The 24,124-nt window shown below is 51.0% G+C and overlaps 1 protein-coding gene across 1 annotated transcript; it reads right to left on the bottom strand.

The window, feature by feature from the left end:
- Positions 1 to 322: 322 nt before the first annotated feature.
- On the bottom strand, positions 323 to 6,613 carry TLX3 (T cell leukemia homeobox 3). The gene is made up of 3 exons (XM_073358176.1): positions 6,063 to 6,613; positions 4,590 to 4,833; positions 323 to 1,758 (listed from the first exon to the last, which is right to left on the bottom strand). The coding sequence occupies exons 1-3, from the start codon at positions 6,475 to 6,477 to the stop codon at positions 1,548 to 1,550; spliced, it is 870 nt and encodes a 289-aa protein (XP_073214277.1). The 5' UTR covers positions 6,478 to 6,613; the 3' UTR covers positions 323 to 1,547.
- Between the last annotated feature and the right edge of the window lie 17,511 nt (positions 6,614 to 24,124).

Here is a 24,124-nt window from a genome sequence, read left to right as displayed (position 1 = left end):
CACTGACTTAAATAATTGATAGCAGCTTGATCTCTAAAGATCCTGCCCAGAGATCAACTCCAGCGCAAGCCCTTGCGGTGCGTGCCCACCTCCCCCAGGGTTTCCCCTTCCTCACCAGGTAGGAGCAGCTGGTTTCAGGCGGTCCTTCTCGAGTTTACCCTTCTGCCCTCCCCGAGGTAGGAACGTGGCGCTGTGGTTTTCGAGTCCTCTCTCCGCCCCCGGAGCAGACCCTCGGCTCTGGCTGCCTTCCCCTTCCCACCCGGAATTTGAAGCACACACACACAACGGGAGGCGTTTTTAAAGAAAACGTTTATTTACAGATCTCAGCAAGTACAAAGTATTAGACACGGTCGGTGTCAACCCCAGATCTTCTTCGTTATGAAACATAAGGCGCTTTCTCTCGAGTCGATGGCAAAGGAGGCCGGGTGCAGATGCTGCTTTCTGTGCGCTAAGCTTGGAAGGAGGTGAGGACACAGGAAGGAGTGCGTTGCCGGCAAGGAGCCCTTATTACTAGGGTGAATACATTACAGGTGACATTGACTCCACCTGGGACAGATGGAAGCTACTGCTTTTCAGTTTAATAGGGTTTCCTAAGGTAACGAGGCACAAGTTCCAGTTAGTTCCCTCTGCAAAGTGATATATAGTTTTAGAATCTCCTAAAAATAGGGGGGAAATAGCCTTTTGTTCCAGAGCCAACATAAATACTTATGTTCCGATTTTGGAATAAATAATCCAGTTATTATATATCCATATTAATAGTGCCCAAAATCTCACTGCAGAAATAAATTAAATTATTTAACACTTCTTACCAAAGAAAAAAAGTGACATTTCCCTTTCCTAACGGGATAGCGATATGAATTTACAAGTTGAGCTGATAAAGTGTCCAGTTCTCCAGGATGATAATACTCTGGTGATTATTTTGTCCTGGGCTATAGACTAACCTGCGAGCATTACACACCCTCCGGGAAGTAATGGAGTGAGGTTAGTTATAGGTCTGGCAGTTGCTTTCGCTTCCAGATTATTTTCCCCAGCCCATTTCTGGGAAATGACACCCACTCTGGCCATCAGAGATGAGATCCCGTCTTCCTCCAAGGGCTACCCAGCAAACCCTCTTTGCAAAGTTCATGCACCCGTTCCAGATGCAAACACTCTCCATGGGTTTGTAAACTCAGGTTCAATCCCTTCCGCAAGTTCACTGATTTTGGGGGCACCAGCGATCTCTCCGGAAGCCCTTTGTCCAAGTTTCCGTCTGACAAGCCCAGGACCCCGTCTTAAAGGAGAAGCGCGTTCACAAAAACATCCCGCAGAGCGATCTAGCTCGAAAGCCACCATCTCGCAGACCACTTGCGGCAGGCGAGAGGCTGCGGACGGGGACCAGTTCCGTTTGGGGGTCCTGCCGCCCGAAGCTGGCCTCGGCCCACCCTTTGTAGAGACCAGTCATTTCGCTGGAGCAAACTGTCTGCCAAACTGTGCTTCGTGCCCGGCTTAGGTCATGCAGGGAGAGGTGGGGGAGGCGCTGTCTGTCCACCCGCCCCGACCCCAAGTCTTTACACGAGCGAGGTAACAGGTGGGATCTTGGCGTTCTCCTCTTCCCAGGGTTGGAGGTTCTGCAGCGCAAAGAGCGAGGAGTTGTGTAGACAGAGGGGGTCGGGCTGGATTGAATCGTTCAAGGATTTCTGGAAAGCGTCGTGCTGGAGTTGGAGCATCAGCCTGCTCGCCTGTTGCCGCTCCGCTTCCCTTTCCTCGGCGGTCTGTCTCCTAAACACACACAACACAGATCAGTTCAGCAGCCCGCAGCTGGCACGCGTCTTTGTTCCTCTGCCTCCGGTACCGCGGGGACAGGAGGCCTGGGGCCTGGCCTGGGAGCCCTGTCTGAATGACTGGGGACTGGGAGGGGATATTTCTTTTCCCGGGAAGGGTGTTTGTTGTCCGCCGCCCCCCTTTTCTGATCCCCTTTCCCCAGATCTTGGGGCTGGGAGGCGGGTTTCTGAGAGTCAGGCCGGGATCAAACCAAAACGCGCTCACTCGGCATTGTGCAAACACAGGGCCGGTTATTTACGCAGCGCCCCAAACAGGGTGCCCGGTTCTTGGCAGCGCCCAGGCCTGGACGGATCGCCCCCCCGGCATCTCAGCCTGGGGTGCTGAGCCCCACTCCCCCCATAGGCCAGCCCTGCAGCACCCGCCGGCCCCAAACCACGGGGGGGGGGCTCCCTTGTGCTGCGGCGAGATATTTGGGGCGCACTGCAGCGTCTGCCTCAGGGCCCTGCCCAGGATGGGACCGACCGCTGGCCCCAGCAGCCTAGGCCCCTCTCGATCCTGCCCCCAACACAACTGCAGCGCAATCCGCACCCTGCCCGGGAATCGGCTCCGTGCCGGCTGCGCGCACTTTGGAGGCGTGTGTAACGAGACCGCACACCTGTGTCTGTTCAGGTTATACACACACCAGGTCTCCCCCACACACCCCATATGCAGATACAGAGACGTATTCTTCTTGCTTAACGCCTGCGCCTCCAACAAGTTGTTCTAACATCTGCCCTGCAGCTGCAGAAGGGGAACCTCCGATTTACATGGCGTTAGCCCGGACAAAAGAACCGGCGCTGTGTCTGTGCTCCCAGAGACATGACAAAGGGCCCTGCAGCCTCTGTGCCCGGGAAAAACCCTCAGTTAACGCAACTGCTAAATAGCACGAGTGCCCTCCATTCTGACATCCCAGTACCTGCCCAGCGTATTTATCAGTCTATTGGGTTTGCGAGCAAAGTGTTGAGATGACATTTCAAAGGTAATTGGCTCATTACGGCTTTTTCGTGCCCCTAATACATATGTCTGAATGTCTCGCTGGGTTTATGGCATTATTATCGATACTCTTCGGTAATTACAATAATTGCTGCAAGGCTTGAAATTTCCTTAAATCCGACCGCAATCCCTTAAAAATACCGGAAATCCAGTTATAAGAAACCAATAATTTTGTAAGCAATATTATATATAGTGGCTAACACTATTAGCTGCTAATACCGGTGATCGTACTGTGAAAGTCAATTGCTCTAATTCAGGATGTTTCATACTAACATGCAAGAGAAAGGGCTGTACTTCGGGCATTTATTTCCATTTTAAACAGCTAAAAATATCCCGAACACAGCCCCGTCCTTTACCCCAGAAAACTAACACATAGTCTTTGAAATAATATTTCAGTAGAATTGCGCACGAAGATTATTGGAGGAAGATTATCGGAGGAATCGAATTACAGACACAGGGTATTTCCGAAAGTTATTTTAGACGGCCGATAATCACACCAAATCCCATATTTTCTACATGTTGAAAAGAAAGGAGGCAAGCCAATTAGCAAACATAGGATACACAATGCTCCCTCGCCTTGAATGTTCTATTTTCTATTTTTCAGACCAGCCGCGAATGGATAAAAGGTGCAGTAATGTTTTCTGAGGAAATCATTTAAAACAACCACTTTCCTGCCGTGCAGATTTCCAGTGAAATGTTGCTGGTTTAAAATCTCAATTAAAAGGGTTGTTCGCCTATATTTCATCCTGGAGAGAGGGGGAAAAGGGGACCAAAACAGATTTTAGCTCGTTTTTCTTGGCCCTTCTGTAATCAAGACAACGCAAGTGACATTTTTACAGATAATTTTACTGCTACGAATTACATTCGTCAATTTTTAATATAAAGAAACGGAAAATCAGGGTATGGAGCCACTTTCTAGATGTTTACGTTCATATAGTCTTAAGAACGGGACGAAGAACAACGCTGTTTAATTCGTTTAGGGGCGGGCTAATAATATGCCCTGCTTTGGTTTAGCGAAATGTCACATATTTTAAAACAGCCTGACTCCAAATCCGCCGCGCCAGGGAGGCCCGGCAATTTCTACAATCCAGACAGCTGGTTTCTTCGGTATTAACTCGTTTTGGGGCGAAGTTGAAGAGCAAAATATCCTTTCTTTATGCAATGCCTTTCCCTGCGTCTAATACTAAAGGTTCGCCCTTTTAGCAGGTGTAGCGGTGACAGCGCTCCTCCCTGCCTGCAGATCGACCAACTTTGAGGTCTTCCTTTGCCACGCGGCATGGCACAAAAGTGGAGACACACCTCGCCGGGGGTCCATTTCTACCCCTCTGTTAGCTGTTAAGGATCTGCCCGATTCCCCGGAGGAAGGCCCGCCCGGACCCTGGCAGCTACTGCGGGAAAGGTGGAGCTTTCGCTTTGCAAGGAGCAAACGGACAGAGTTACACCGAGCAGAACCGGCGCTCGGTGGGGAGCGGCCACAGCTGAGCCTGGGACCAGGAGTCGGAGATAGAAACACTGCTGCCCTCCATGTAAATGAGGCGGGCAGGAAAGGGACCGAGGGGGAAAGAGGCAGCCAGGGACTGGGGAGATGGGAGCGGGCGGAGGGGGGACGTGGGGAAGGGAGAGGGGTTAATTGGGAGCGGGCAGGTCGGGAGGGGACCGCAGGAAAGGTAAGTCAGGGGCAATAAGAAGAGGGCGCAGGAGTTGCGTGGGGGGAGCCAGGAACAGAAGCCCAGAGGAAGGGGGCCCTGGAGGGTAGGGGTCCCGGGAGGGAGCTGCCCAGCGAGGCCCGGACTCACCGCCACTTGGTCCGCCTGTTCTGGAACCAGGTCTTGACCTGCGCGTCCGTCATCTTGAGGGACTTGGCGAGCGCCGCCCTCTCGGCCGAGGCCAGGTACTTCTGCCGGTGGAAGCGCTTCTCCAGCTCGCAGATCTGCACCCGGGAGAAGGAGGTGCGCGGCTTCTTGCGCTTGGGCGGGGTGCGGTTCTGGTAGGGGTGCCCGATCCGCCGGGTGACGGTGAAGGGGGTGAGCGCGGCCGCCGCTGCCCGGGGGACAAACAGAACCGCAGGTGAGAGCCCAGCACCCCCAGCCGGTCCAGCCTTCTGGCGCCAGGCCTGCAGCTGGCGCAGCACCTGGGCGCAGGGCCGGCGGCTCCCTCCCAGCAATCGCCATAGAGCGAGAGTCCTGCTGAGGCTTCAGGGCCTGGTTGGGATCGGCAGCCCAGGAGCAGCGCACAGGGCACGGCCCTGAGCAGGAAGAGCAGAGCTCCCAGGACCCGGGAGGAACCAGGATTTGGGTTCTTATTGTATTAACGGGGGCGGGGGTTTGCATGGGCTTCCCATCCCCAGGGGTATGGAGCACATCCCTCTTCATTTTAATGTCGGGTTTTAGTCTTTTCTCTCTCCTCTTTCCCAAAAACAAAACCAGAATTTCTCCAGGGGGGAGGGGACATCCTTGCCAATGCTCTGCTGTAAGTACTACACTTTATTTATTTCTCTCCCCTCGTCCGTCCGTCCCCCCATCACTTCATCCTCCACAGATACAGTTGCCAAACCTGCAAGAAGATGCGCAATGTTCAGAGCACTTGCTGCAGATTATATTCTGTATCTGGCGCTCAGTTTCCCCACTTCTCTCTCTCTTTAAAATCGAATCCTCTTTATTTACACCCGTTTAAATGCTAATCGCCGTTATTATCATTCAAGGTTTAGATTCTTCAGGACACACTCCCTAATCGGATTATGGACGGGGATTACTGGAGTGCCTCCACTCCATTTCCACCCCTCTTTGATTGTGATTAAAAACGATATCTGGGCAATTGGATTTTCTGAATGGAAATTTCAGGGCGATCCAGAATCGGCTGCAATTTCTGTTCTGCCAGCAGCGATACGGGAATAACTAAAGCACAGTTCCCGTGTGTTTTGTCTGTCCTTACTGCGTCTGCTGGGCACACAATCCATACACGGTTGTTCGTCAGTTAGTGCAGGGGTAATGCAATCGTTACAGTGGGCACAAAAACTGGAACCAAAATGTATTTCTCTTAATTAGTCGGTTCAAGGTAATGCTTCCTCCCCTCGCCCGAAAGAAGTAACCCCCTATTTTAAAAAAGCTTTCCTGTCCTGCGCCAGGTGCAGTAACAGATGTGGGGGCTCTAAAAGCCTGGAAAGGGAAAACCCTGACACGTTTTTATGCTGTTTTAGTGCAGTTTGACTGTAGCAGAAAACTTCTTGGTAAAACAGGACTCTCAGGGTCATGTTAAAAATCAGCCCTTACCTGTGAATCTGTCCTTTACGAATCTCCTGCTGCTCTCCATCCAAGGGAAGTTGAGACTGCCAAGGCTGGGTACAGCTGGCATAGCTGGGATGGCACTAGAAATTGGAGGTGGCACAGCCCCAGGGATGGGTCTGTGAGCTGGCACCCTGATCACTCCAGCTGGAGCCAAGCTCAGATTCACACTGTAAGATCCAGAGTCTTCAAAAGGCGCCCCGATGCCAGGGAAGGAAGCTGGAAGGGAAGGATAAGGGGCACTTGTTCTGCTCACAGGGCTTCCCAGGTAATTTGTGTTGTCTGATCCTCGGGGGGCAGGCTGGGAAGAGTTTTCCTGATCAGAACTATTTAAAATCTGATCAATTCCAAAGCTGATGGGTTCGTGTTGATGCTGGGTCTGTGTGTTCGTTGGCTGATCCATCCTTGGTGAATAGAAATATTGGCTCAAAACTGTATGAATTCCCCTATAAAACGCTCGCTTTCCTTTACAGTAGATCCATGTAGGTCCTGGTGTATGTCAGACTGAAACTTTGCCAAGAGTGGTCCAGCCCGACAGGCTCTGTGTCATCTTTTTTGAACCAAACCTTGAGTTTCTGCTTCTAATTTCTGTCCTGCAGCTGCCATTGGACGCAATAAACAAGCCTCTCTCCTCCCATTGGCTCCCGAATTTCAATAAAGGCCTAATTCATTGAAATAGGAGCTTAGGGACTGTTCCAAGGTGACATCATTTTAACAAACGAACAATAGGTCAAATTTATTAGCTAAGATAATGTGCGGCGGATATTACAATAGCATCTGCGATTGTTGTCCTTAGAAATTAGCGATTTGAAATTTAACAAAGCTTTGCAATTACGAGGCATTCCCCTCTCCCCTTGTTTATTACCTAACATGCTAGTTCTACAGAATTCCAGGATGCGAATGACAAAACTGCCTCTCCCCCTGGATGGATTAATTTAGAATGTAATGCAACTCTTTCCTATTGTTTCTGTTTATAAATATTATGCAGTGTGTAAACACCTTACTGAGGCGCAGAGAAGAGTTTTGCTGGGTGTTTACCTGCTCATCGGCTCTCCTTATGGTGCTAGTAGGACATGAGCTATTTAAAAAAAAAAAAAGGCAAAGGGGGAAAATAATGGGCTCCTGGGGTTTGAAGCCCAGAGTTTGGTCCCCTTTCCTCCCACATTTTCCTCTTTGGTGCTTTTTAATGCTCAGTGTATTAAGCACCACTTCAGGGGACACTCCTGAAATCTTACCCCGTTGCAATTTAGCTGAAGGAAAGGCACATGCTCGCCTTCCCCCCCGGATTCCTTATAAGGGGTCATTAAACATATGCCCGTAGAACGCTGCCTTTTTGGAACCACGCTTACCCGTTGGAAAGAGAGCGAGAGAGGGCTCAGACCTGGACTTGAGTTCGTGTAGATTGCAAACCCCACGGGTGAGCGCGGCTCAGAGGAGAAACACAGCCCCCTAGGAATCTTGGTTTGAAAGGGGTTTTTGCAAACTGTGAATTTAGTTTAAATTTACCTCTGGACCGGAGGGGAATCCAATTCAGGAATTAAATGGGAAACATTTCTCCCTGTTTATTAACTGTATTTTGTGTGTGTTTACACTGCGCCTAGTTAATTACTATAGGGCCTCCGGCTTTCCCGCAATGTTTGTGTTTTTACAAATTCCAAACGTACTTATTTTAGTTCAATAGCCTATTTCTCTCTCCGTTTGACCGGCCGGCCCAATATTTGCGTGGGGCAGCCTCTCTTGTAGATAAAATGAAAGACGCGGGGGAGGGGAACAATGAGAAATACACAGATTCCGTTTTGGATTAATTTACGTCAACAAACTTATTGCCGTACACGACTGTTAAGTGAGTTTGTAGACGCTCCCTAACGTCCAAATTGGACTAAAGGCGTTAAAAATTAAATAACGTTCAAATGCATTTACTTAGTTTCCCTTTTATAAAGGGAAATGAAAACAGGGAATAGAATTTTCCTTTTAATAGAATGTAATAGTATTTGATCAGCACCTGTTAGGGCTGATGTTGTGATTTCAGAAAGCAGCGACAAGGAGAGAGTTTATTAGTTTTTAAAGCTTAGGATTCAATTACCGCAACACACTGAATAATTTAAATGGCAGCAGTAAATGCAAACAGACCTGTGGAGTTATCGGACTTATTGCACCGAAACGCTGAAGAATAGGGGGGCAAGAAAGGAAAATAAATTAAAAGCAGGGCTGTAACCAACCAAAGACACACAAAAATCCTCCGCCAATATTTGTTTCCTAAACTATATCCCAACTGATCAATTTTGCTCAGTGACAAGGTTGGAGGATTTCCCCACATCTCATGATCCTAATACGTAGAGCTTAAAAAACAAAACAAACCAAACTCCCTATTTTATTGTAGGGGTATTTTGTATTAATTTTTTCCGTTTCAAATCTCTGGGGGGTTTTTGTTGGTTTGTTTGGTTTTTTTTTTTTTTTTGGTTTGTTTCTGTTTTGAAGTCACAATTTATTCAAGGATAGGGAAAAATAGCCCAATGCATTTTCCCTCACAGTGATACTTAAACGATTATTAAAGACTCTTTCCAACTTCAAGAAATGCATCGAAGCAAAGGGAATCTTAATGCATGGATTTATGTACAGCACGGAGGACAGTGTGATGCCATTGGGTCTTCCTGAAAGAAAATTAGAGGACGCCTGTTTTATTGCTAACATGGACAGTTAAATCTCACCGGCTGTTTCTAAATCCAGGACAGTAAAAAGTGCTATTTGGTGTATTAGTGGCTGTCAGGAATTATCCGTGAGCTGTGTCTGTTTCTCTTCCCTCACCCTATACAAAGATCCCCATCCCGATAGAATTAAATTCCAAGACCATTTGTAAGCAACCGCCGTGGAAGGTTTGGACTAAAGTGAGACATATACAGAGAGAAATACACACACACAAATAACGCTTTCTTTCTTTCTTCTTCTTCTTCTTCCTGGCAGTCCATTGATTGCACCGAAAATATCATAAAGCGGCTGCCCAGGAGACTCCCACGCAACCAAACAGATGTTAATTTCCAGGAATGGGGAACTTTAAAAGCAGAAGCTCTTAATAATATGATAGTTTGTTAATTTCTGGTGGATTTACGTGTCGATGTAAGCTCCAAATAAATATCAAAGGGGAAGCTCAGGAGGAGTTGGAAAGAAGAGCGACTAGCCATTATAAACTCTCTTTTCACTGGTATCGCCTTTAAGAAATATCCAGGTGCACCGGTGAGGTGGCAGGGTACAAAATCACTACCTGCTTCTAAAGGCGCTGGCAAAATCAATCAAGGAACCAGATCCCTATTAACTAACTTCGAATGATCGATGCTCAGGATCAGTTAGCAGGAAAATATGGGGTGTGTGGGAACCTCCAGATACATGGAGGTGCAATTGATAATGTGAGGTGCAATTGAGATTGGATTATTTTAGCTCACAGACATGGATATTTCCCCCCTCTGGAGCTAGCTACACTACAGTAGATCCAGACAGATTTAAATAGGCGCCAGGTGCAGGTAAAATCACGGATCCAGGTGAATTTCGAAATCATCTCCACGCTGGACAACAGTCCCCGCTGCTGCCAGCCCACGTCACTTTGGCTCAGCTTGCTGGATTTCCGAACGAACTTTTTTGAACTGAACTATTGAATATTTTAATGGCCCATTAGCGTTGACTCCGAAAATGCTCAAATCCGGGGCAGGGGGAGATAAAGTAGAGATTTATCATGGAAGCCGACACAAGCCGATTGCAAAGCAGTTGTTTGACATTGAGAGGACTTATCAATTAAGGAGACGCATCTTTCTGGCTGGCCACGTTAAGAGGCAGCCGAGATGGCATCTGAAGGGTATTTCTTTCACTGCTAATCCGATTAAGGGGAAAATAGCCCCACCGTCTTGGATTCATCTCATTCCCCAGGAGCCTGGCTGCTTGGAGGCTTTTACGACGACATAAATATGACTATTAAATATTCTTTTCCCCAACCTAACCAGCCCCGGCCATGGGCTGAAACGGGAGGGCAGGGGAGAGCGGTGCCCTCGCAGCACGTACGGCGAGAGCAGAAATCGCGGTTGAAAAGTGGCACCGCAGTGAAGAGTTTGTTTAAAAAATAAAACCGAGAGGGGCGACGGCGGCTGCAGGCGAGCAGCCGGGCCCCCGCACTTAGCCATGGGGAGCAAGAGGGGCGCATGGCAAACGGGGCTGACTCCGGCCTCCCGAGCTGCGCCGGCCTGGTAATTCTGGGAGGCGGAGAGGAGCCTAATTGGATTTTTTTCCACTTGCTCTCGCGTGTCTAAGCTGACTGATCATTAGTTTGAGTTTCTATAGAGTGGAGCTAATTGGATTTGCAGGCTACCAGCAAGCTGGGATGCCAGCTTTCAGGAAGGAGCCTCCCAGCCGGGAAGAGGCAGAGGAGGGAAACTTACCCCTAGTAGCCTTGCCCCAGGCATCACTTCTCTGAACCCCGCTTTCAGTCCAACCCTCCCAGCCTGCCTTTGAATGGCAAGGGAGGATTTAAACACACACACACACGAAACAGAAGAGGGCTAAATAAATAAAATGACACCCAGTCCTGAATCAGGGCAGGCTTTGTTAGAGAAAATTGCGGCTTGATCTGCATAATGGGAGCTCTGGATGCCCAAGGCTATCTTTTTATTGCATGTGTGTCTGCTGTTATCAATTTTGTGAACGATTTCACAGGGAGCCTGGCAGACTTGAGCTGGAATAATATGCAAAGATGAGCTTTGAATAATGAATGATGTGCTTTTAAACCAATTCCAAAGTGTCTGTGATAGTACAATATGAAAAGGGCTGGTAAGTAATAGTGTATTTAAAAGGCGCTAGTATGTTTTTATTACTATATTTAAAAAGATATCTATATTATTTTTGTGAAATGGATAATCTATCACAGAGTCTTTGATAATCAGCTAAACAATACATTTTTCTTTGGGAAAACTCTCCTAGTTTTACACAGTTAAATATACACTATCAGCATACAGCTTCGTAACGCGTGGCTACCTTATTAAATATTAACTCTATTTTAATATTAGCTTTTAAATTTAATATGTTGACGTTCTGTACTTTTACTTTAATTATGTTTTATAATTAATAACCTTGGACGTATGGATTCCTTAAATGCTGCTCTCCCATAGTCGATTTGCTGCTTTTCTTTTTTGTAGGTGTGTCTATGTGCAAACAAAATTATACCTACAAAACGATATGCATATCAAATTGTGTGATGGTAATATTTTGTAAATAAATATATCCTCTTAGATTTTTTAATTTAAAAATATTCCTCAGTGTGTGTGGTGTATATATGTGTGTGTGTGTGTATATATAAAATGTGTATACACCCACACCTATATATTTTAAAAAACCCACTATATATTTTGTCTTTGTCAATGTCTACTGTAATCGATCTAATCTGATCTAACCCATCTATCGATTTTTAAATAAAAAAGCGAAGTGGGCCTATTTATTTACAAAAGCCAAACCAGCTCTTTAACTATTTTTTGTCGCCAAGTTTTCAAACCCCAGTTTTAGACTAGCTCAAAAGTTGCCCGTGGCTTTGCGTGTGTCAGTCATCGGCCTATGCTTTGGAGACACGTGAGGGACCCAGGGCCAGCTCACCTATGAAATCCAGACGGTCATCTCCGAGCAGTCGCTGCTGGGTGCGCTTGGTGGCCTGTGACACGCGGCTCAGGCGAGCTGGTCCGCTGGCCCCTTCGGGCCTGGGGCTCTATGCTGCCGCGGGGCTAGTTCATGTCTCCCTTCGGGAAGCAAATTCAGGGCTGTAAGAGGAGAGGGGGGAATAAAGCTAGCGAGGAAAAGCCCATTCACCTCAGCTCTGCGGGGTGTAAGGGGATGACAACTGTAGCCAGCCAGCCAGCCGAGCTGCACCCCCAGGGCGCTGTCACCCTCCAGTGCTGTCTGGAGCCCACAGCCTGGTCACTTCTGCCAGGGGTTGGGGCCAGGTTTGGGGCTGGGAAGCTGCAAGTGCTGGGGGAGGCAGCATTGCGGGCCCTGCTACGGGCACCGTGAATACAAAGCTGTGGGGACCGTCCCGGCGCCCCAGGGCCGCCTCCCTCAGTGGGTGCGAGGGAGCTTTAGGCTGGCCGAGCAGGGGCCCGGCAGGCGCAGGGGCTGATCCCACCGCCGCTGGCCAGGGGCGCGGTCCCAGCACACCCGGTGCCCTGCTTTGCCAGGCCGCTGCTGGGCCCGAGCCAGCTACCCCGGCCGCTCACGCAGCCCAGCCGGGGCAAGGCCCGAGCCTGCCGCCAGGCAAAACTCCTCGGAACTGCAACTGCCATTGCGGGATCGGGCCCAGTTCTCCACTGCCCCCAGTGCCGCGCCAAGCCCCGGGCAGGCTGCAGGGGTGCGCTCAAGGGTCGAAGGCAAGAAGCCAGAGCGCCCGGGGTCTCCCCAGCGGGCGCTTCCCCGCTACACCTGCCACTGGCAAGCCGCTGCAAGGGAAACTTTCTGCTTCCTTTCGCTGGAGGCTACCTGCGAAACGCCGACCAGGCCGCCGAGCCTGGCAGGGCCTGAGCCGCTCTCCTGCGAGCGGCGGGGGAGGGGAGAGACTGCACCAGTAAATGCACGGATCGTAAAAAAGGATCTTAAACGTGCCCCCGACTCAGGGACAGAGACAGCTGGAGCCAACGGGGGAGCCTGGCACTGAGCGCAGGGGGTCTGGGGTCAGGCCGATACCTTGGGGGGTGGGGGGCAGACACTGTTCCCCGTGCTAAGCTGGGCACGCTGCTGCCGCTGGCCTAGGAGAGCCAGGCAAATGTCTGTCATGGCCCTTGGCCAAAGTGCGGCTGGGCCGTGGGTTGGGGCCCAGGGTTAGACGTGCCTCTTGCAGGCAGTGGGGCTGGGAGCCCGCTGGCCGGCGGGGGGACAATAGCTCCAGAGGCCCGGGGCGCACCATCGTTTTAGCAACTTCCAGCCATTATTTCCGAGAAAAAAAAATGCATCCAACCGACTGCGGTGTGGCCCCAGGGCGCTGGCTCACCCCAGCGTCGGAGCCCGGCCCTGGGGAGCGCACCGAGCACATGCCCTGGGACCCGGGCCCTGTCCCGGCGGCTGAGTTGAGCTGAAGTGAGTTTTTCGGCGGACTCCTCTGGCTGGGTCTAGTTTGCAATTCTCTCTCTTGCCCCGCCCCGCTGTAAAAGCGTTTCTCCGGCTGGTGCCCGGGAACGCGGGTCCCACTCGTGTCCGCATCGGCCTCTGCCCCCCTCTTGCCACAGCCATCGCCCCTAGAAGTCGGCCGGCGACGGGAGAATGTTACCCCTTTGCTCGCTCCGCCCCGAGCCTTCCTGCGCCCCCGCTTTGCGTTGGCATGAGCCCCCCCAACCCTGCTCTGGGCTGTGGGCAGGGCAGCCCGCTCCGCTAGCCAGCAACGCAGGGAGTTTAGCCAGGGTACAGCCCCCCCCCCCCCGCCCGCTTCCCCTTGCAACTGCTCTGTGTTTGGTTTTCATTCCTTCAGCTCCAGGTAATTCATCTCAGCAAACGCCTCACGCTCCTCGTTTCACAGAGTAACTCAAGTGCCAAAAGACACGGCCCCGGGCCACCCGATTCCGTGCTCGACTAACACCTTTGGAAAGCAACAACCGGCCTCACTGCGCGTCTCTGTCTTTAACCAGCGGAGTAGCGGGGCTGTGGAGGGAAGGGCGGGTTAACAGGTGACCTTAACTACAGTCAAGGGGCAGGGAACACGCACAGGTGACCTGAAAATCCAGAGTGGCCTGTAGCCAGCCTGAGGCATTGTCGTAACTGTTCGATCCACTTGGAAGCTAGCCGTTCTTGCGTTGGGACCAAACATTTCCTGCCTCTTCGGCTGCGAATTGTTTTCGAGAAATGTAAAAAGGAACGGATCCGTTTTGTAGTCCCCGAACCAAGAGGACTATATGCGCCCATGCAGACCTTACATCGAAAGGCCATTCGCACGCGCAGCTATTTCGGCATCGTTTGTTCTTTGCTTTCCGACCAGCGGCGGGGGAGCTGGTTTTGGTTTTGTACTTCGGATTATAAACCTTCATGACGTCCTTTCTCGGGGAATTAATTAGCGAGACAGACTTTTCCACGGCTAAAATACACAGAAGCTAGAAGACATTGCTTGCTTCCGCTGGGGAGAACAACAGATAATGCCCCAGGTTCGTACAAATGCGCGGCGCTTACAAACGAACAACAAGCGACACCTTTTAAAAAAAATCGCGAGCCCCCTTCCCCCCGACACAGAACAAGGTTTCCGTGTTCGCCGGCCCCGTTTTGACCAACATAGAGCTCCGCTCCGCCTGGAAGGTCCTGAACCCGCCAGACGTGCATTGTATTGACTCAAACTATGACTACAGTTATTTTTAGCTATGCAATAAACCAGGAAACCGGTAGGCAGCCCATTAGGGTTATTTCGCTTATTTCTGTACTTCTATTAGACGCATATATTATCCCTCTTTCCTAGCTCCCGAACAGCAGCCAGGCTGACACCCTAGGGCTGGAAATGCCTCTTCGACACACAGGGCCCACCGAAGCACTTTGTGGCGTGGAGTTTAAAACTCGCCGATTACTAAAGGCTTGGAAAGAAATTATCCAGCCAGCCAAAGTCACCCAAATGACACAGCTTTTGTGCTTCATCCAGACCCTGGCCAGCTTCCCCCTTTGAACAAAGAAAACAAACACCCCCCCTCCCCTCAATCACACACACAAGCTAAGGATGGCAATGGTGAAAGTAAAAAGAAGAGGAGACTTGTGGCACCTTAGAGACTAACAAATTTATTTGAGCATAAGCTTTCGTGGGGTACAGCTCACTTCTTCGGATGCATTCAGTGGTGAAAGTGTAGAAGAAATAGACCAGGCAGTGACTGGCAGGCACCTGTCCCCAGTCAATGCCCCCAGTCTCTTTAGTGGGCCCTAAGTCTATGTAAACTGCCATATGTTAAAAACTCTCTATTTGGTGCCTTTAAGGAAAATGCCAGGACATCAGCACTAGGAAACACAGAATCATAGAATCAGAGGACTGGAAGGGACCTCCTCCAGAAGTCTTTTAGTCCAGTCCCCTGCACTCTAGGCAGGACTAAGTATTATCTAGACCATCCTGACAGGTGTTTGTCTAACCTGCTCTTAAACATCTCCAATGATGGAGATTCCACAACCTCCCTAGGCAATTTATTCCAGTGCTTAACCACCCTGACCATTCGGAAGTTTTTCCTAATGTCCAACCTAAACCTCCCTTACTGCAATTTAAGCCCATTGCTGCTTGTCCGACCCTCAGAGGTTAAGAACAATTTTTCTCCCTCCTCCTTGTAACCTTTTACGTACTTGAAAACTGTTATGTCCCCGCTCAGCCTTCTCTTCTCCAGACTAAACAAACCCAGTTTTTTTTCAATCAATAGGAGGATCCATAAGAGCAGAGGCTTAGCTGTAACTGTGCTGGAGGAGTCGGACAGCCAGGCTGGGGGTGGGTTGCCCTAGTATCACTGTTCCAGGATGGGCCTGAGCCCTTCCGCAGGTGGGAGCAGGGCTCAGGTAAGGCAGCATGTGAAGATGGGCTTCCCTTCTCCTGTGCCCGCCTTCCTCTGGTCATTAGTGCCCCTGCCCACTGAGGGAGCCTGAGCTGCACTGAGACAATAGCACAGTTGTGCAGCTATTTTTAGCTGCTGGGAGGCTGGGTGGTGCCTGCTTTGATCCATGAGCACTTTAATATTTAGACAGATTTATTCCCCCCCCCAACTATTGATGTCCCTCCCCACCAGCAATGTCAGTGTGTGTGAAAGAAAGGGAAACTCTGCATGTGTGTGCAAGAGAGACTGTAAGAGACAGTCTGTGTGAGTGACTTCAGACAGACAGAGAGACTGGGTCAGAGAGGGGGGCGAAGAACACCTTTCTTGACCATATGCAACATTAAAAAGTGTTATCAAAATGTAAACGATTATACCTGACCCTACATGCATGCGCACACACAATGGGGGTAACCACAGATACTACAGCGTTGCCATCACCAAGTTCAGCCAAACATTGCTAATGCACCAGGTCAGCTGAAATGAAGCCAGGGTATGAGCCAGCTGAGAAAAGCTGCGTCAACCTGCAGCTGGGCCTTAATCAGCTCGTGGAGCTTTGCCTCAGCACATCGTACCCTGCCACCACTGCTACTCAGTACTTGTGGGATTTCAACACGGACGATTTGGCATGACCCAGTAAAAAATGGGCCAGGGAGCACACAGGTCATTTGTGGGTGCTCTCTCTCACCTCCAAAATATATAGGAGCCTGGCGAAAACCAGTCCTAAGTTGCTGAAAAGCTGCTGCAACGAATCAAAGAGAGGAATCAAATGGGGTAGTCAAGGATCAAACGAAACACTCTACCCTGAAGCTGAGCAGAAGGGGCAGTGGGCAGACCCACCAGGGGAGATGCAGCTCATGGGATTAGTCACTTCAATGCTCTGCAAGACCCACCACGGCAAGTCCCCTGAGCGCTTTGGGAGAGGAACCTTGTACAGCCTCCTCTAGGCCAGGAACACGTGGTCGTCCAGAGACAAATGCACCCTCCTAGAGGTGTCAGGGAAATCAGAGAAGGTGGAATAATGCTGCGCTTTGATGCTATAGAGCTGCTTCTTGTTTACTGCCAGAAGAAGAACATCTAGCAGGGAAACAACCTGGCTGGCTGCATGCAAGTCCCATCCACCGAAGGGGAGACAACCAGTAAACCCTCCTGGAAGAACCGTCCCTGCAAAAACCCTCTGCAGATACTGATAGGCCCGCTGAAAGAAGCGCTGCCTGGAAATCAGAGACACCTTATCCAAACAATGCACAGACCGGATCCCAGTCTGACCAGCCAGCACCGCCACAGGCTTCCAGCCTGACCAACCAGGAGCAGCCTGGCAAACCCAGTAGGGGGAAAAACAGAAAACAAGCTCCTAGAGGGACAGCATCTGTGGGAAAAAGTTGGTTAAAGAACCCGTGGCTCCTTCAAGAGCCATGGGCTGGAAAATGGTCTGGCCAAGCACATTGCAGGAGTCACCAGGCATTGAAAAGGCCATGGTAAAACAGAGGCAGATCCAGACTCTCCCATCTTCTGGCACCGGTAGAAACAAGTGAGAGTCAAAGCCTATTCCCCCCAGCACAAGGGAGGAGAGAGAAAAGGAGGCACCGCCAGACCAGCGGGAAGTTGGAATGCAGCAATTGCTGAACAGACCAGATATGAAACACCGCCACTCTCCTGAGCAGGTCCACGAGCCCCTAGCCTGCCTCATGCAATGGCAAGTATAGCAGGGCAGGGCACAACCAATGGGAACCACTGCAAAAAACCAGCAGTTGATGTGCCTCTGAATCCAGTCCAGGGGGAGGGTCGAGACACACCAGCTGGTGCCACAACATTGAGGCCACAAGGTTTTTGGCTGCTGAAGCTGAAAAGAAAGCCCAGGAAGGAACCAGCACCATTTCTGTAGATGGCTCTGCACCCCCTCCTCAGCCCTTTCCCAGTCCTTCATCGTACTCAGATCCACCCCTTCCCCCCACAGCGCTTTAATCCCAGAGGTGCCTCACTGCCACTGTCGGGACAGCAGAGGGAGAACACCCATTGCCAAGAGGCCAGAAGGAAGGCATGGCTTTGGGCCCAAAGGATTCTGGCAGAGCATGAGCATTTATATATTTGCAAACAGGTGCAAAGTGCCCACATATCACCTCAGATGTGATAAAAACGGAGACATCTTCCGCATTGGCTGACAAACAGGGAAAGCGTCTGGCAACCCTGGCAAGCAGAGCCTGGTCAGCCAGTTTATTAGGAGGCAGTCTCAGAGCATATAATATCAGATGTGAGCACCCCGATGCCTCTGTGTACTGGGAAGCAGAAGCTAAGACCTCCCATTAATCTGTAAAACCCTGAAAATGTTATGGTAACAATGAACATTTGAACGGAACACTGGCCCAATCTGAAATGCTTTTAATAGAGGTAAACGGTCAAACCTATCTATAGCTTCTCCTGGTCCACTGAAAGAAACCCCACATCCAGACTGAAATGTTTGTTGGCAGTAAAGACATCCTGGATTAAAATCAAGCTTCCATATGAGAAGAGATTACAAAGACTGCGACTTTTCAGCCTGGAAAAGACACGACTAATGGGGGATATGATAGAGATCCATAAAATCATGACTGGTGTGGAGAAAGTAAATAAGGAAGTGTTATTTACTCCTTCTCATAACACAAGAACTGGAGGTCACCAAATGAAATTAATAGGCAGCAGGTTTAAAACGAACAAAAGGAAGTATTTTGTTCAGACAACACACGGTCAACCTGTGAAACTCTTTGCCAGAAGATGTTGTGAAGGCCAAGACTATAACAGGGTTCAAAAAAGAACTAGATAAATTAATGGAGGATAGGTCCATCAATGGCTATTAGCCAGGATGTCATCCCTAGCCTCTGTTTGCCAGAAGCTGGGAATGGGCGACGGGATGGATCACTTGATGATTACCTGTTCTGTTCATTCCCTCTGAAGCACCTGGCATTGACCACTGTTGGAAGACAGGATGCTGGGCTAGATGGACCTTTGGTCTGACCCAGTATGGCCGGTCTTATGTTCTTGTCACAAATGCAGTGACAGGGATAAATATGTCTAATCAGAATGTACCAAAGAGTCCAGATAGATCTGTATCTGATTGGCTGAGGGCCCAGATAGGATCTTGTGATCGGAATGGAGGGAAGCAGGTCTCCAGTTCTGCAAGGCATACAGAGCTCCTTTCTCAGTCAGCAAGGCAGATACTCCCCGGTTACAGTGGAGGAGTAGTTCTTTCCCCTGGACACGCTCTAGCACCACCAGGAAAAAGTCAGGACCAGTGAGAGCCCAACAATATTTATAATATTCAGAAGGCAGCCCATCAATCCCTGGACCTTTCCGAGGAGGGAGTTGCTGGACTGTGACAGAGAGCTCCTGCAAGGAAGGAAGTGCCTCCAGATGCCACTGCTCCTTGCAGGGGTGAAAGTAACTTACATCTCTTACCAGTATGCAGGGCTGCTGGGCCCCTGGGTAAGGTGGAGAGGGGTCGGTTCTGGGCCCCTGGAAGGGGCGGGGCCAGTGGTGCTGGTACAATTTTTAGGGTGGGAGTGCTGAGCTGCAACCCCCCTTGCCCCTGTCTGCGCCCCTCACCGCCCCAGGCTGGGACCATAGCTTGGGGTGGCTACGGAGCCCTGGGCTGGGTCCAGGAGTGGAGCCCTACGGCTGGTGGCCAGCACCCCAGGCAGCAGCAGAGGGACTGGCAGTTGGGACCTGGGGCTGGCAAACGGGACACCAGCCTCCCCCAGAAGGCCCTTCAGCACTGCCTGGCCTGCGCCGCCCGGGGCTCCAGCAGCGATTTAAAGGGCCCGGGGCTCCAGCTGCTGCTGCGGTAGTGGTGGCAGCAGCTGGGAGCCCCACGCCCTTTTAAATCGCTGGGCCCCGGGGCAGCTGCCCCTTTTGCGTCCCCCCCGCCATTGGCAGCCCCCGCCGGTACGGTCCTGGAAGTGCTGCCGCAGCAGCGCTTTAACGTCGGTTGTGTACCGGCCCATCCTGGCGGCCGCTTTCTTCCTGGTACGCTGTGCCGGCCTACTTTCACCTCTGGCTCCTCGCTAATCGCACAGGGCAACCCCTGGTGCAGCTCCTCCAGTGCCAGAACTCTGCAGACCTCTGGCAAATGCCCAGCACTGCAGAAGGAAACAGCTGCTCTCAGGATCTCTACGCCGGCTGGCAGATGAGACAGGGAGTCTGCCAATGGTCCACAGTCTTCCTCTCCATACCAAAGACCTGTAATGTGGGAGCATCAGTGTCCTGCAGCTATGCGAAACAGGCATGAACCAGAGCTCCCAGCACCTTTTCCTCCAGCAATCACCCCTGAAGCAGGTTCTTCTCAGGAAGAGTCTGGCAGAGCTATGCAAGCTTCAACCGTGAGTCTGCAGTGAAGGTTCAAGGTGTCCCACTTCAGGGCACTCATTGCATGATGCAAGGACCACAGAGCAACCTGGGTGTGCAGAACAACTGGATCTGGACCTTCCTGACATCCCACCGCTGTCTCAGGGACTCAAACAAGGGCTCCTGCTGCTGCTAATGCTCCCAGAACACAGCACACACAGGGGTGACAGTCAGGTCTTGCAACAATTTGGCATCACAGCACCAGTGGAAGCCAGGCAGGGAGAGGGAGGTGCTGACATAGATATAGTGATGGCTAGACAAGTGAGTGGGGGGCATAGAGAACTGAACAAATATTCACACTGGCCTTCACAACACAAAAACAACCTCCTCATTGGGAGACAGGCTCCGGAGGAGTGGCTGGCACTTCGCTCACATCTGATCTCTCAGGAGCCAGGCAGCCACGGGGCTGGGACTCAGTGTTGTTGCTGCAGCGTGTAGGATCCAAAGCCAGTGGGCTCACTACACCTGGGGAAGGCAGGGCCACCCACCTCTCCAGCATGTCTCTGCTCTCTCCACAAGGAGGTGCTCCTCAGGCTCCCGGAGGCTTCTGGCCAAGCATAGAGTCACATTTGACCGGGTCACAGCAGAGTGCTCCCCTGGCTGGGCTGACCCCTGAACAGCAGCAGACCATCTAGGGTGAGGGGGAATGCTGGTCCCAGTGGCACAAGCCTCCTCCCGTCTATCCTGGGCCCCCCCAGTCATACTGATATCCCTGGAGTCAGCAGCACAGGGGCAAGACTCCTGCAGGTGGCCTGGCTCACCACACAGGAAACATTTCAGAAACGCAGGTGCACAAACACTGTATAACCCATCCTCTCTGCACAGTGCTCCAGAACCAGGCTCAAGGGCTGCTTGGGGTTATTTAAAAACACATTAATCAGGTGTCACATCCTCGCTCTTGCAGCCCAGCAGGGTCATCCCAACAGCAGCAACCACCTCCCCATTGCAGAGACCAGGGTCTCATTGCAAAGGAAGGGGGGAGATTGGAAAAAAACTACGTTAGTGGCAGGAGAAAACAAGGGGGAAACTGCCAGCCAGGACTCCTAGGCCCAGAGCTCCTCCTGAACCAAACGATTTACGAGCTGCTCATGGGCCAGGAAAATCACTGTAGGTGTCGTCATTTGAGAAGGAGATTTTATTTTAGCCCATCTACCCTCAGCAACCCGGCCTTTGCAGAACTGGAGACAGTAGGCACGCAATGAAACCCATGGCTGCAGGGAAGTGGTGAACCCATCTGAAGTGGACCCCATGGTGCACCCCCCTTGCCCACCAAGAAAAGGGGGGGAGAGAAACAACGCCACCCCTAAAACAAAGCAACTAAAGTTACAATGCAAAACAAACACAAACAAAGAAAGAGACCGCTCCTGTGTACAGCACATACCAAACACAGCCTCACTTTCAGGGCTTGGCTACATGGATGCTTAGTTTGTAGCAAGCTGCGTAAATCTACGCCACGCTAGCTTGTCACGCGCTAAGTGTCCATCTGGATGCTGTTGCTGCGTGCGCTTAGCGCCAAGTGTGCGTTGATTGTCTCCTGTGTCAAAGCAGGCTAGATCAAAGCACACTAGGGCATTGTTAGTGTTCAACAGCAGGGTCCATGTGGACACTTAAGAGTGTGGCAGGCTAGTGTGGTGCCAATTTAAACCCCAGCTTGCCGTGAATTAAGTGTCCATGTAGACAAGCCCTGAGAAACTTCCATAGTGTCCAGAAACAGACTCTTGTGTGTGTGAGATTTTGTGTATGTGTGAAGTGGGAGAGAGAGAAATTCAGAGTGAGAGACTGTATGTGAGAAAGAGACTGTATGTGACAGTGTGTCTGCATGTGGGTGTGTGATAGACACACTGCATGTGTGTAAAATGTGTGTGTTTCATCCCCCCCAATCCTCTACCCCCAGGGCAGTCCCTACACACCTTTATGCTGCTACCTCTCTGATTAGGGGCTCCAGCAATCACCCCTGAAGCAGGTTCTTCTCAGGAAGAGTCTGGCAGAGCTATGCAAGCTTCAACCGTGAGTCTGCAGTGAAGGTTCAAGATGTCCCACTTCAGGGCACTCATTGCATGATGCAAGGACCACAGAGCAACCTGGGTGTGCAGAACAACTGGATCTGGACCTTCCTGACATCCCACAACTCCGATTAGGGGCTATTCCCCTCCACACTGCACATAGACTCTCATCCCAAGGGATGGAGGGTGGGGATGTGGATTCCCCCCTTGATTCTCTGGCAGCACAGGGGGAGAGCTGCTTCCCTCTCTTCCTCTTCTCCCCACTCTGAGCATTTGCCCTCCCAGCCAATATGAATATCCCGGTCCTTAGAAGCATCCCTCCCTGCAGAGCCCTGGGAGAGACAGCACTGACCTCTCCAAGGCACACAGCTGATGGCTGCCCTGGCTCCTGCTCATTCTGGGAAGCTCATTTATACATAAACTAATGAGACAGAGTCCTTTCAACTGCAGTGTCTCTCTGCGGGCAGCTTAACTGGCGGAGCTCCCTCACTCCAGGATGGGGCAGTGAGGGAGGTTTGATATGGTCACTGTTTGGCACCATAGCACCTGGCGCATGGGGTCCCAGGACACCAGGGTGCAGGGCACACAGGCTGCCAGGGACACACACACAGGCGCCCAGCGCTCACAGCCAACAACAGCTTCAATGTTATTTGAGCTCTCAGCTTCAGAGGTCAGACCTGGCTTCGACCGTCCCCAGAATTCAGAGGCTTTTGGGCTTCTCTCTGCATGTACCGTAGAGAATGGAGCCCCGGGCAGCACCTGCCTGAGGACATGACAGCCTCTGGAGTGTAAATGCAGACCTGGCACAGGTAGACAGAGCACTGAGCATCTCCCTGGGCTCTCCTCCAGCCTGTCTGGCCACCAAGGTCATGCTGGCAGCAATGGCAGGTCCCTGTGGGCACTGTTCTGGTCTAGTTGGCAGGTGCTTCTCCAAGACTGCTGGGGTGCACCAGCTGTCTGCCTGGTGCAATGGGGTGATAGGAGTTCGTGTGTGTGTGTGTGTGTGTGGGTCTTAAACTCGTTGCCTCCAAAGGGGCCTTGCAAACTGCAGGAGCAACCCTGAATGTTGGAGCCATTGACAAGAGGAGGAGAAGCAACAGGGAATGCTGCTCTGTAGACAGAAGTAGCAGCCTGGGTACCAGGGGCTGAATTGCCAGAGTTTAGTGCTCATGAACGGTGCCAGCCTGACAGCCCTGGAAACTGAAGTCCTCTGTGAGTCCAGACAGTGGGTACAGCATGGGCAGAAGCCAGGCAAATTTACCCCACAGCCTTGCCAACATGCTTCTGCTGAACCCAAGAGACAGCCCTTTGGGGTGAGGTCTGTCGCCAACCATTAGCTCCTTCACTGCTCTGCAGAGATTGTTGAGGAAAGTGTTAATTACTTCTGGCAGCAATAGTGGATTTTGGGATGGGGATGGGAGCTCTCCTCATTAGGACCTGGGCACTGAACAGCCCCCAGCTGAGAACCATTTTCTAGTCACTGCTGAGCAGAGCTTAAGATACCTTCACGAGCACCTCAGATGAGTAGGAACCAGGGCCTAAGAGGAGAAAGGCCCTACATCTCATCACCAACCCCTGAGCCACACAGGAGCTTTCTCCCTGCCACTTTCCAGCAAACATCTGGGATCTGTAACAAAATGTACCCAGAGCTAAACCTCCCATGGACTTAAATATGAGCACAGCTCACCAGAAACCTGCGAAGCACTTAGGAGCTTATGTCAGACACTCTCTCACACCACTACAGAAGGGCTGCTTTTGGCCCTTAAATCTGAACTGAAAGCCAATTTCCAATCCAAACCAAGACGTTCTGTGTCCTTGCTGGCATCAGGGCTGTAGCAGCGTCCAATGTGTCCCGCAAGCTCTATGGCTCTGACTGTAAAGTAGCCTCGGTTAAAACGTTTATGACAAAATTTCAGCTTGGGCCAAACGATCCATTACATTTGTTTTGATTTTACTATTCTTACTTAATTATTTCTAAAAGGAAGCATTTTGTTTGGGAGGTGAGAGGGACAGGCTGCTGGGAACGAGACCAAGGGAAATCCCTGTGGGACTCGGAAAGCCTTCTCAAAATGAGAGGTAGCAGATCATAAGACTGGAACCTTGATGCTGTATTGCTGTGGAA

This window comes from Lepidochelys kempii, chromosome 8, assembly GCF_965140265.1.
Source record: "Lepidochelys kempii isolate rLepKem1 chromosome 8, rLepKem1.hap2, whole genome shotgun sequence".
NCBI classification, from domain to species: domain Eukaryota; kingdom Metazoa; phylum Chordata; order Testudines; family Cheloniidae; genus Lepidochelys; species Lepidochelys kempii.
This window is presented reverse-complemented; position numbering and strand designations above follow the sequence as displayed.

Bases quoted from the DNA above. Each gene is read 5' to 3' on its own strand.
- TLX3 (XM_073358176.1), bottom strand. From the start codon at position 6,477: ATGGATCAGCCAACGAACACACAGACCCAGCATCAACACGAACCCATC. The intron at 4,834-6,062 runs GTAAGGGCTGAT...TCCCCCGGGCAG, and splicing joins CGTAAAGGACAGATTCACAG to CGGCGGCCGCGCTCACCCCC. The intron at 1,759-4,589 runs GTGAGTCCGGGC...GTGTGTGTTTAG, and splicing joins AACAGGCGGACCAAGTGGCG to GAGACAGACCGCCGAGGAAA.